Source organism: Hemitrygon akajei, chromosome 16 (genome assembly GCF_048418815.1).
Source record: "Hemitrygon akajei chromosome 16, sHemAka1.3, whole genome shotgun sequence".
Lineage (NCBI taxonomy): Eukaryota > Metazoa > Chordata > Chondrichthyes > Myliobatiformes > Dasyatidae > Hemitrygon > Hemitrygon akajei.
The window spans coordinates 82269320-82282224 of record NC_133139.1 but is presented as its reverse complement, the minus strand read 5'-3'; the positions used below and the strand labels follow the sequence as shown (position 1 = coordinate 82282224).

The following is a 12905-nucleotide window of genomic DNA, read 5'->3' as shown; positions in this document are numbered from 1 at the left end:
TGTGTGGAAAACTGCACAAGTATAGCAGGACAAATTAAATCTGAGTATTTGCTGCCAAGCAGTGTTCTCCTAGTCATTAGCAAAGTAACAGAAGGTGTCGTTGCCAATGCTGTCAAGTGGCACTTACTGATTACTGATGTGCTTACCTGATTTGGGATTTGCTAGGACCACCTAGGTCCATACCTCATCGTAGCCTTGGACCAAATATAGATAAGAGAATTGAGTTCTAGTGAAGAGGTGAATGTGACTGCATTTGACATCAAGTCAGTAATTAACTGCATGTGGCAGCAAGCAGCCCTGATAATACTGATGTCAAAGGGTATCCTAGGTCCAACGTTCCAGTGGCTTGAATCGCACCTGGCACAAAAGGAGACGGTTATAGTTTTTGGAGCCAAATATCCCTGATCAGGACATCATTGTGGGTCCTACTCCTCAATGACCTTAGACCTGTCAAAAGGTCAGAAGTGGAGATACTTGCTGATGATTGCACAATGGTCAATGAAAATTGCAGTTCTTCACTAAACAAAGCAACATTCAGGCATAGACTGATAAGTAGCCAAGTAATGTTTACACTGCAACCAAGAAGTAATAATTTCAACAAGACAGAGTCTTAACTACATACTATCAATAGTTAATGGCAAATGAGTGCTCCATCATCAACATTCAGGGAGTTACTGCTGACTGGGAACACAAATAATCCAGCTAAATTAAGTGTGGTGGTGGCATGTGCAAGACAGAAGCTAGATCTTTTGCAATAAGTAACTCATCGTTGGGAATGTGAAAAAATACTCTCCATTTATCTAGTGTAGTTGCAGTACCATTCAAAAAAATGTGCCTTCTTAGTTAATTCTCTGTCCTTGAACCTACATATTCATATCCACCACCATTGGCACAGAATGGCTACAGTGTACCCCATCTACAAAATGCTGGCCTTGGCTGATCTGACAACATTTTGCTAACCTATATCCTCTGTCACCAAAAAGGATAAATGCTACAGGTGCATGAGGGCACGACCAGCTGCAGGTTCTCCTCAAGATGCAAACCATTATCTGTACAGTATCTGCCCTTTATTGCAAGCCAAACTGAATTCTCAAACTCCAAACCTAACACAGCCAATGGAACACCTTCACTAGAGGGATGGCAACTGTTCAAGATCATGGCTCAGCATTATTTCTCAAGGGCTTTTAGGGATGGACTAGTTCTTGGCTAGGTTCCAAAAAAAAGTATAAATATACTGTAAGTGCCCAAGCTCGGGCATTTAAAGATGCATTTAGTATGTTCTCTGGGACATTTTTCTGTGAGGGCACTTGGATGTATGTGTTATGTATGTGTTTACCTTTAACCAGATTGAGTTTAGCCGGCTCAGTAGCTCCAACAGAGTTGTAAGCAGTGACATTCACATGCCGAGTGTTCTCAGACAGACTGATGTTACAGCAGGTAATGTTGGTCACCTTGCTCATTTCTTCTCCATCCCCTTCACTCACAGAGTACTGGTGAATTATTCCTCTCGCTTGATGTTGTTCAAGAGGCTGCAAAACGCAATTCCCACCCCCCACCAAAAAATAAATTATTGTTTTTTGATTAAGAGACTCAGTGAAAGGCCAAGGGGTCTACAACAGAACCATAAGCAATGCAAAAAAAGAACTTTGTCTTTACCAAACAAGATGAAACGTCTTTGAAATTTAAAAGCCTGCTGAATTAACAGCAGAGGCTGAGGGATAAAGTTACACTTTTGTCACATCCTAAGATCTAATGAGTGAGTGGGAAATGCACAGAATATCAAGGAAGAGTATGTTGCATCAAGTCTTTGGAGCATCAGAAGAAGAGCATAGAAAGTGGACCATTATGGTTATTGAGAGAAAAGGCCACCAAAGATTGCAACAGATAGATGTTGGAACTTAATGGCAAAGACTTTAAGAGTTGGAGTCAGAGTAGAAAGAGCATTCAAGACTTCAATTAGAATTGAAACTTGAGGAATTGAATAATAAATCAGTGAAAGGCAAAGAAAGATCAAAGACATGTGAGAGACCCAAAATATACAATCCCCACAATCAGCAGTGTAAACTGTGGTATAGACTAAACATAAAGAAACTGTATTTGAAGAAATAGAAACAGCAAAGGTGCCTGTTAGATCATAGTGTCAAAGTTCACCCACCCATCATGAAGGTCTACAGTTCAAAGGTAGGCAACTCAAGTGGACAGTTCAGAGAAAAACAGATTGGTGATTAAGAGGCAACATTGATAGTAGCTATTATCTAACTCTTAAAGTGATTCTGGTATTAATGAAAAATGAAATGACCTTCAATAATCAATTCAGAGAAGAAGTAAACCAGTCATACAGTGTGGCACTATTGTGCAGCCTCATCAGTTCCAGTGATCCAGATCCTGACTTCTATTTCAGTCTCTGTGTAACTTGCACTTTCTCCCTATATGGGCTTTTCCCAGTACTTCAGTTCCCTACCACATCTCAAAGTCATGCTGGTTGATAGGTTAATTAACTACAGTGAATTATCCTTAATGTAGTTGGGTGGGAATTGATGCCCATTTGATACAGAATAGGTCACAGGGAAATTACTGGGAGAATGGAATTGCTCTGAAAGCCACTATAGACTCAATGGGATTAATGTTTTTTTTCCATTTTGTAAGGAAACGCAAAATAATATAGTAGCACCTTTATAAGGAGAGCCTGTTGAAGGAAGAAGGCAGCTAACAACTTGCAAGGTGTTCAAGCCAAGATTTACCAAACAAGCTTCAGTAACCCTGCTGATAATGTAATCATGGCATTTTCCGTCCCATAATCAATTCTGCATAGCTTGGGCTGGTGACTGTCCTCTGAACTGTTCATTCAACCTTGTTCTTTGGATGTACTGCTGATGCATCCTTTGGGAAGATGATTAATTTTTGGACAAATCACTTCTACTAATAATCAGCCCTTTGAATGGTGCTCTTCCTTCTCCACACTCCTTGGATCGATGACCAAATATTATACTGTTGACTAGTCTTTGCACCTCATACTCTTTTCTCCATCCAATGACTTAGTATCATTTGTAACCATACAGTTAATATTAGCTAACAAGAAAGGGACCCTCAGACTTTTCAAGGTGAGCTGGACACCTCACAGTATGTTTAATCACTGAGACTCTTAATTCTATTGAATCAACAAATCAAATGGAAAATTATCAGTCAAAAATTCTGGGGATAAATTCTGCAGTATGCATATTTCAGGGCTGTAAAGAATAATCCTACCCACCATTATTTATAAAGAGGGCTGGTTTGACAGTGCAATATAAAAGAATATGAAAGTTTAACTGATTAATGTCAGAGTGCTAAATCGTTGGGCTAGTGAGGTAATATGGAAGAAGTTGTAACAGTTTACTCTTTACCTTCCACAGTAGAGTAATGGAACCTAGTCTTCTTTGCATAAACCACACATCAAGAACACCGTCAGGACCTAGGATTCAAATGAGAGCAGGACAGGTACATTTAAATTCAAGTTCAAAATGTTATTCTGAGGGGTCTTGGGTAAATATTGCTCAAAGCATGGCTATGTCAAATACAAAATGTGTGAATTTAAGAGTAAGGTGTGTACAGTAAATCAGAGGATGTTATAGTTCGGGATGTGTGATTTATCAGGGAGTTTTACATAAATAGTTGTGGGTCTTTTCCTGCGTTGCAAGGGTTTATCTGAGAGGTATGAACTGTATTAGATTGAGGATGAGTTAATATACAGAGTTTCAGAGAGACTGCAATATATCATGGAGTGCTGCAAAAAAGAGTATTGATTTTTTCATGGGTTGTTACAGTGAAAGAGTATGGGATGCATTACAGAGTTGTATCTTCTTGAATTTAGAAGGAATGCGATGTAGATCTGTTTTTCTTGTAGGAGAATTGAGAACTATGGGCCATTGATTAAAAATAAGGAGTTGTCCATCTATGATAGAGGTGAGACAATTTTTTTTCTTTCAGAGAATCAGGAAAGTTTGAAACACTTCTCAAATTATGGTGGAAGTAGAGTCTTTGGATATTTTTAAGGTAGAGTTAGGGTGATACTTGATAGGCTACACGGTGGAAAGTTTCCATGAGCTGATTGGAATGAGCAATTGAAGTTACAGTCAGATCATCTATGACCTTATTAAATGGTGCAGCAAGCTTAATGGGCCAACTGGCCTAATCCTTCTCCTAATTTGTATATTTGAATCTGTGTGTACCAGAGAATGTTACAGTGAGGAGCATGGAGTACAGAATAGAGATTCCTTGACTTGTATGGAATACCAGAGAATGTTACAGCAAAGAGAGTGGTGTACAGTTTGGAATGGTTCCATGACATGTGGGGTATATACCCATGGAAAGTTAAAGTAAGGTATGTATGGTATATTATACAAGGGTCCAATCAGATGTATGGGATCTGGTCACATTTAACATATTTATTGGAGTTCTTTGAAGAGGTAACTTCTGTTGTGGGAAAGGGAAATGTGAAAGTCCTATATAGACACAATGTTATCGTAAAATGTACTGAGACACTTCAATGAATGGTACTTAGTACATATTGTAGGGCTGGAGTTCCCAATTTTATATCATGGATCCTTACCATTACCTGAGGGGTCCATGGACCCCAGGTTGGAAACCCCTAGGGTAGGAAGTTACTGTGAAGAAGGGTTTGAGATATATCTTGGAGTGTTTCAGTGCTGGATGTTAGGTATATCCATATGATGATGAGCTACGTTGGGTATATCGTCATCACCTGGATGGTTGTGCTTGATGTTACACTGAGGAAATGGTTCCCACTTACTGGCCTCTAGGGTCCTGGCTTTGATCACTGAACTCCAATCACTCCACAATTTTTTGTTTGTCTCTCCATCTCGTCCACATCGGATACGGAATTCATACTCTGTAAATGGTTGTAGTTCTTCCAGACAGTAACTTATTGCTTGGACTTCAATTTCATCATGTGAAACCTTTAACAAAAAGAATAATTAGTTAACTACAAGTTACACAGAAAGCAAGAGTCTCCTCATTTTTGGACTTTCTTCCATTAGTGCTGTGGTGAGAGAGGTTCCTTTTTCTAGTAGGCACTTGACACACTATTAAAAGAGACATCAAAGGAGAAATCGCTCGCAATTTGACTTTTATTATTACTTAGTTATAGATTGCGTCTATTAGCCAACAATTGTCACCTATTTCCAATTTTTCTTGAGTTTCCTTCTTGAACTGCTGAAGTCTGTATGATGAAAGTTGTTTTACAATGCTGCTGGTGGGCACTTACAGGGTTAAACCAAACTTACAACATACTTCCAAACCAAGTTGGTATACAACTTGTAGAGGAACTTGCTGGTGACAGTGGTTCCATGTACCCACTATCCTCTAATGAATCTTAAGATAGTATTTGGTAACATGTATATACTTTATTAATACATTTACTTTGAACCTTGTTCTAAATAGTAAAAATTGTGCTTTGAGTAGTACTTCTCGAATAGTTGGCTGACTAATGATATTTAGGGAAGACCATATCACTTGATATAGTCTATGAATGATATCTTACCCATTGTTGTACTTTACTTTTTAATTGCCCTTAGAAATGGGTTAACAAGCAATGAAAAGGCATTAAAGATAGAGAACAAAGACAATGCTCACTAGCAACACCCACTTCAGATGACTAAAGGTAATGGAGGTGTATTTTGTATATTTCTCTACAAGTGTACAAAGCACACTTCCACAGTGTGCCAATGCTATAGTGAGTGGATGTGTAGGATGGTAGATGTAATGCTAGTCAAAGAAGATGTTTTGCCCTCGGTAGTGCAGAACTTCTTATGAGTTGGTGCAGCTACGGTTGTCCACATGTGGAGAGTACTTCATCATATTCCTAACTATGACATGTGGATGTTGGAAAAGATTTGGGTGTCAGGAGGTGGCCATGACTCATGTACACAAAGCCCTAATCAGACCTCTCTTACCCCATTGAAGACAGACCCAAATAAAATCATATCATGCCACCACAAATGAACATAGATTCTAGGTCATCCCACTCCAATCCAACACTCCTGAATATAGAACGTGAAACAGAGTGCTCTGATCCAACCCTTCTGAGCATGAACAATGACTCCAGGTTAAACCACTCCTTCCTGCTACTGATGAGCATAGACTCTACATCAGTTTTACCATGTCCTGTATATGGACTGCAGTTCAAAGCACTTGGATTCAACACTCATGAAGGGAGACCCAAAATCAGATCTCTCTGACCTGTCAGTTGTAAACATGGACCCCTAATCTGAGCATTCCCCACCAGTCACCCATGAACACAAGCTCCAGATCACATTTTTTGTGACTCGCCATTCATGTATACAGATACTAGATCAAACCTTTCCTACCCATCGTTTATGGACATGGGCATGAAGTCAGTCTGTCACTACCCTTCACTTGGGATGATAGGCTTAGTTATTTGTTGGGAGCAATAACCTTTCCAGAAATATTGCTGATGAGAGGCAAAGAATCATTCTTACCCCATGTGTATTGTTGCATCTCTCACCACTCACAGTGAGGGAGACCAGCGTAAGGTTCACTACCATCAAATGCTGAAGTGCCCGGGCCAGAAGCCGACTTACCTCAGTCCAATTTTTCTGGTCTGCCAATCTGTACTGCAGCTCAAACTGGAAATTAGATGTCAGGTCGAGGTTGGTGGGTTTTGTCCACTCTATCATAATTATTGTTGGATCATCCGGTGCAGGTATGGCAGACACATTAGCTGGAGGATAGGGCTTCACTAAAGCAAGAACAAAGCACAGCGTTCAGTAGTTTAAACAACCCTTGAAAGAATCACTTACTGACTTACAGTAACTTCTGAGGGTATTCTGCAATAGATGCTGCTATCTACAGGCAGAATGAAAAAAAGGACACATTAGAATTCCAGCCCAATAAACAATGCTGTGCAGTGATGTGTGCATGGCACTGTGTACAATTAATATCTGTGCAACTTGCAATAGGCATCATTTCCTGTGGATCTTTATCTCGATAAGTATCAGTGTCTGTGGGACTGCAGCTCAGTGAGATTTGTGTCTGTGGAACTGTAACCACCGTAACTGTAAGTCAGTGTCTTTGGACATAAGAGTATGTACTTGTAGCTCAGTTAACTTGGTTTATTATTGTCACATGTACTGAGGTACAGTGAAAAACTTTGTTTTGCATGCCATCAATACAGATCATTTCATTACAACAGTGCATTGAGGTAGTACAAGGGAAAACAATAACAAAAATGCAGGATGAAGTGTCACAGTTAAGAGAATAAGAAGGGTGCAGGTAAACAATAAGGTGAAAAACCATAATATTGTGAGGTAAAGAGTTCATCTTATTGTACTAGGGGATCATTCAATAGTATTATGATATCAGGATAGAAGCTGTCCTTGAACCTGATGTATGTGCTTCCAGGCTTTAGTATCCCTACCCCATGGGATAGGGTGAGAAGAGAAAATGTTCGGGGTGGGGATGAGATCCTTGATTATGTTGGCTACTTTACCAAGGCAGTGAGAAGTGTAGACAGCCACTGAGCAGATGCTTAGTGTCTGTGAATTTGTGCTCTGGTAATGTTGACCATGGAACTGTACCGAGTACAAGTCAGTACCTGTGTATCCAGAGATACCGGCCATGTGACAGATGCACTGCCACCTGGCTGGTCGGAGGACACACCACATGCCAATCAACATTTGGTCCCTCCCAACTAATCAATGCACACCTAAATTATTGGTCACCTTAATTGGATTATCTCACCCAGCCCCATGCTATAAAAGGTGAGACGTGCCTGGCTCACTCTCTCTTACAGACCACCTCATTGAAGGTAAGTGTATTGATTTATGTTTGGGAAGGTCTATCGTTTGTCCTGGTAAGGGAGCCACAGCTATCCAAGGTCAAGGGGGATAGCTGTCGTAGTGCTTTTCCCTTGTTCTTTGTATGTGTAACTGTACCCTGTCCCCACACCGCGTTCTGTGTATTGTAGTTGCTTGTGTTGACCCGACTTCCCCTTGTAAATAAATTCCTTATTATTAAAACTGTGTGTGTCCAGGCCTCTACTGTTGAGACTCAAAGAACCAGTTATTTCCATCACAACAACCTGTTAAAATTATAATCCAGCTACAAGAAGACCAAGAAGCACATTACTTTAACTGGGACACTGCAGAAGTTCTGGCACAGACAAACGTGAAGCAGGCTCGAGAATTTAAGCATGGTTCTCTTCTGATAACTCGGTAAGGAAACACAGAAATAGACACCATCTGCAAACCCCTATGAAACAAATAAATGCAAACCAATAGAATTCAAAGGTCAACTGAAGGAGTAGCTAATCAGGACTGAGGCAAGTGAACGTGGGGCTATATAAACAAGGGCACTGTCAGAGAGAAACACCATCAACTGCAAACACAGGATGTCAAGTCGACTGGTGATGAAACGTCTGCAAGCTAATTGCCAAGCTCGGTGAACACTGCAATATCAAAGGTCAATGGAACTGTATCCCAGTGCAAGGCGCTGCCTTTAGAATCATAACCCAATCAAAGTCAGAGTCCATAAATTAGCCAGCTTAACATCAATGGTCAATATCATAAACTCCATTCCTGAACTGGTACGTTTGTCTTTCGTGACATAGAAACATAGAAAATAGGTGCAGGAGTAGGCCATTCAGCGCTTCGAGCCTGCACCACCATTCAGTATGATCATGGCTGATCATCCAACTCAGAACCCTGTACCTGCTTTCTCTCCATACCCCCGATCCCTTTAGCCACAAGGGCCATATCTAACTTCCTCTTAAATATAGCCAATGAACTGGCCTCAACTGTTTCCTGTGGCAGAGAATTCCACAGATTCACCACTCTGTGTGAAGAAGTTTTTCCTCATCTCGGTCCTAAAAGACTTCCCCTTTATCCTTAAACAGTGACCCCTCGTTCTGGACTTCCTCAGCATCGAAAACAATCTTCCTGCATCTAGCTTGTCCAATCCCTTTAGAATTTTATATGTTTCAATAAGATCCCCCCCTCAATCTTCTAAATTCCAGTGAGTATAAGCCTAGTCAATCCAGTCTTTCTTCATATGAAAGTCCTGCCATCCCAGGAATCAATCTGGTGAACCTTCTTTGTACTCCCTCTATGGCAAGACTGTCTTTCCTCAGATTAGGGGACCAAAACTGCACACAATACTCTAGGTGCGGTCTCACCAAGGCCTTGTACAACTGCAGTAGAACCTCCCTGCTCCTGTACTCAAATCCTTTTGCTATGAATGCCAACATACCATTTGCCTTTTTCACCGCCTGCTGTACCTGCATGCCCACCTTCAATGACTGGTGTACAATGACACCCAGGTCTCGTTGCACCTCCCCTTTTCCTAATCGGCCACCATTCAGATAATAATCTGTTTTCCTGTTCTTGCAACCAAAGAGGATAACCTCACATTTATCCACATTAAATTGCATCTGCCATGAATTTTCCCACTCACCTATCCTATCCAAGTCACCCTGCCTCCTCTTAGCATCCTCCTCACAGCTAACACTGCTGCCCAGCTTCGTGTCATCCGCAAACTTGGTGACTGTTCTGGATAAGCCAATGTGTGAAATGTAAAACTGGGTTGAGTTATTGGCCACATCTGTTCTTTGTTGCCTTTATTATCTTTAGACTTGATCATTCCCAGCCATTCAACTTCCCCATTTTACATTTTGTTTAGACGTCAGCTTAACCCAATTCCTGTTACGTGTTTTTTTTTCTTGTGTTAAATCCTGTTAGTCCATCATTCTGTATTCTTTGAATTATACCAGCTATCAATTAAATAAGGTTTCCTTAAAACTTCTATTCAAGCCCCCTGGGACAACACTTCCTATTGTTACTTCCTCTGAACTTGCATCCCACTTTTTTTTTCTTTCCACAGTGGCCTCTTGAGCATCAGTGAATTTAATTATCCCTGAATTTTAGATGGTGATGAGGAGGTGTACAGAAGTGAGATAAACCAGCTGGTTGAGTGCCTTTGCAACAACAACCTTGCACTCATTGCCATTAAGACCAAGGAATTGCTTGTGGATTTCAGGAAGGGGAAATTGAAGAAGCACACACCAGTCCTATCAAGGACCCAGCGGTGGAAAGGATTAGCAGTTTCAAGTTCCTGTCAACATCTCTGAAGATCTATCCTGAGACCAACATATTGATGTAATTACAGAAAAGACATGACTGCTATATTTCATTAGGAGTTTGAGGAGATTTCGTATGTCACCAAAGACTCCAGTAAATTTCTACAGATGTATTGCGGGGAGCATTCTAAATGTTTGCATCACTGGTATGAAGGGGCCACTGTACAGGATTGGTAAAAGCTGTATAAAGCTGGAAACACAGCCAGGCACCATCAAGGGCACTAGCCTCCCCAGCAGTGAGAATACCTTTAAAAGGTAATGCCTCATAAAGGTGGCATCCATCATTAAGGACCCTGTCACCCATGACATGCCTTCTTCCCATTGCTATCATGAAGGAGGTGGTACAGGAGCACGAAGATGCATACTCAGTGTTTTAGGAATAGCTTCATCACCTCTGCCAAGAGATTTCTGAATAAACAATGAACCCATGTACACTATTTGACTATTTTCCCCTGTTTCTTGCACTACATTTAATTTATTTTTTATATAATTTTTAATTGTAATTTGTAGTTTTTTAAATTAAGTACAGTATTGCACTGCTGCCAATAAAAAAACAATCTCAGGACATATGCCAGTAATATTAAACCTGATTCTGATTTTAATCTCTGCACCTTTCACATCCATGCCTTCAGCTACCAAAGTCCTATGCTGTGTAATTCCCTCACTCATTTGCATTCATGTTAGGCCATATTCCCTCACAGGGTTGTCATACAAATTTACATGTTACTGATGCCCTATCATTCCATTTCACAAAAAAAACAACCATGGTATCTTATGAAAATGTTGACCCTCAGAATATCACACACCTATATCTTCAATGGTGAATTCGGAAGATGATAACCGTGCATTATTGGCCTCCACCCAGGCAATGTAGCGTTTCCCTGCAGAGAGGGCCTTCCTTTCCAGGATCACCGAAGGTAAGTGGGTTTTCACATTAAGTGGCTTTTTACTGTAGAGAAAAAAAAGAGAAACTCATTAATCAGTCTTGCTCCCTTGCATTTACTTTGACATTAACAATGCAGATCTAGGTCCCTGGTTGCATCACTGTTACAGGTCCTCGTTCATATCAGTGATCCTTGGTCACTGGTCCCTGGTCCTTAATTACAGGTACTGGCTCTTTGATTTGTTAATGGTCACTGTGCACAGATCCCTGGGCCTTGATCATTGGTCACAAGTTACAAGGAACCTTACACAACCTTTTTTGGCAGTGGGGGAAAGTTCTAAGCCATCTGCCCTATCCTATGCTTTCAGAATTGGGGCAGTATGGTAACGTAGTGATTAGCACAATGCTTTACAGTACCAGTGACCCGGGTTCAATTCCTGCTGCCTGTAAGGAATTTGCATGTCCTCCCTGTGACCACATGGGTTTCTTCTGGATGCTCTGGTTTCCTCCCACAGTTCAAAGGCATACCTAGTTAGTAGGTTAATTGGTCATTGTAAATTGTTGCATGATTAAGCTAGGATTAAATTGGAGGTTACTGGGCAGTGTGGCACAAAGGGCTGAAGGGCCTTCTCTCCGCTGTATTTCATAAATAAAAAAATAAATTGTTTCCTACAACATACAAAAAATGCAGGTGGACTGTCGACGTTTTGGGCCAAGACCCTTCATCAGAACTAACTGAAAGAAGAGATAGTAAGAGATTTGAATAATAAATAAATATATATATAGATAGATAGGTAAATAAATAAGGGATGGGGTGAAGAGGGGCATTAACAGAAGTTAGAGAAATCAATGTTCATGTCATCAGGTTGGAGGCTACCCAGACGGAATATAAGGTGTTGTTTCTCCAACCTGAGTGTGGCTTCATCTTGACAGTAGAGGAAGCCATGGATTGACATATCAGAATGGGAATTGGATGTGGAATTAAAATGTGTGGCCACTGGGAGATCTTGCTTTCTCTGGGGGACAGACCATAGGTGTTCAGCGAAACGGTCTCCCAGTTTGTGTTGAGTCTCACCAGCCGACTCACAGGTGAAGTGTCGCCTCACCTGGAAGGACTGTCTGGGGCCCTGAATGGTGGTGAGACAGAAAGTGTAAAGGCAGGTGTAGTACTTGTTCCGTTTACAAGGATAAGTGCCGGGAGGGAGATCGGTGGGAAGGAATGGTGGGGACGAATGGACAAAGGAGTCGCGTAGGGAACGATCCCTGCAGAAAGCAGAAAAAGAGGGGGTTGGGCAAGATGTGCTTGGTAGTGGGATCCCATTGGAGGTGGCAGTAGTTATGGAGAATTATATGTTGGACCTGGAGGCTGGTGGGGTGGTAGGTAAGGACAAGGGGAACCCTATCGCGAGTGGGGTGGCGGGTGGATGGGGTGAGGGCAGATGTGCGTGAAATGGGAGAGATGCGTTTGAGAGCAGAGTTGATGGTGGAAGAAGGGAAGCTCCTTTGTTTAAAAAAGGAAGACATCTCCTCCATCCTGGAATGAAAAGCCTCATCTCATCCTGAGAGCAGATGCAGTGGAGATGGAGGAATTGTGAGAAGGGGATGGCACTTTTGCAAGAGACAGGGTGGGAAGAGGAATAGTCCAAGTAGCTATGAGAGTCCGTAGGCTTATAGTAGACATCAGTAGATAAGCTGTCTCCAGAGATAGCAACAGAAAGATCAGGAAAGGAGAGGGAAGTGTCGGAAATGGACCAGGTAAATTTGAGGGCAGGCTGAAAGTTAGAGGCAAAGTTAATGAAATCAACGTGCTCAGCACGCGTGCAGGAAGCAGCGCCAATGCAGCTGTCGATGTAACGAAGGAAAAGTGGGGTC

The 12905-nt window shown here is 41.4% G+C and overlaps 1 protein-coding gene across 1 annotated transcript in view; it reads right to left on the bottom strand.

The window, feature by feature from the left end:
• The window catches only part of LOC140740416 (interleukin-6 receptor subunit beta-like), a 59022-nt gene that overhangs the window by 28602 nt on the left and 17515 nt on the right, over positions 1-12905 (bottom strand). The window contains exons 4-8 of the mRNA XM_073069561.1: positions 10957-11099; positions 6600-6757; positions 4790-4955; positions 3384-3451; positions 1337-1529 (exon numbers count right to left, since the gene is read on the bottom strand). Coding sequence (XP_072925662.1) covers positions 1337-1529; positions 3384-3451; positions 4790-4955; positions 6600-6757; positions 10957-11099 — 728 coding nt within the window. The remainder of the gene's footprint in view (positions 1-1336; positions 1530-3383; positions 3452-4789; positions 4956-6599; positions 6758-10956; positions 11100-12905) is intronic.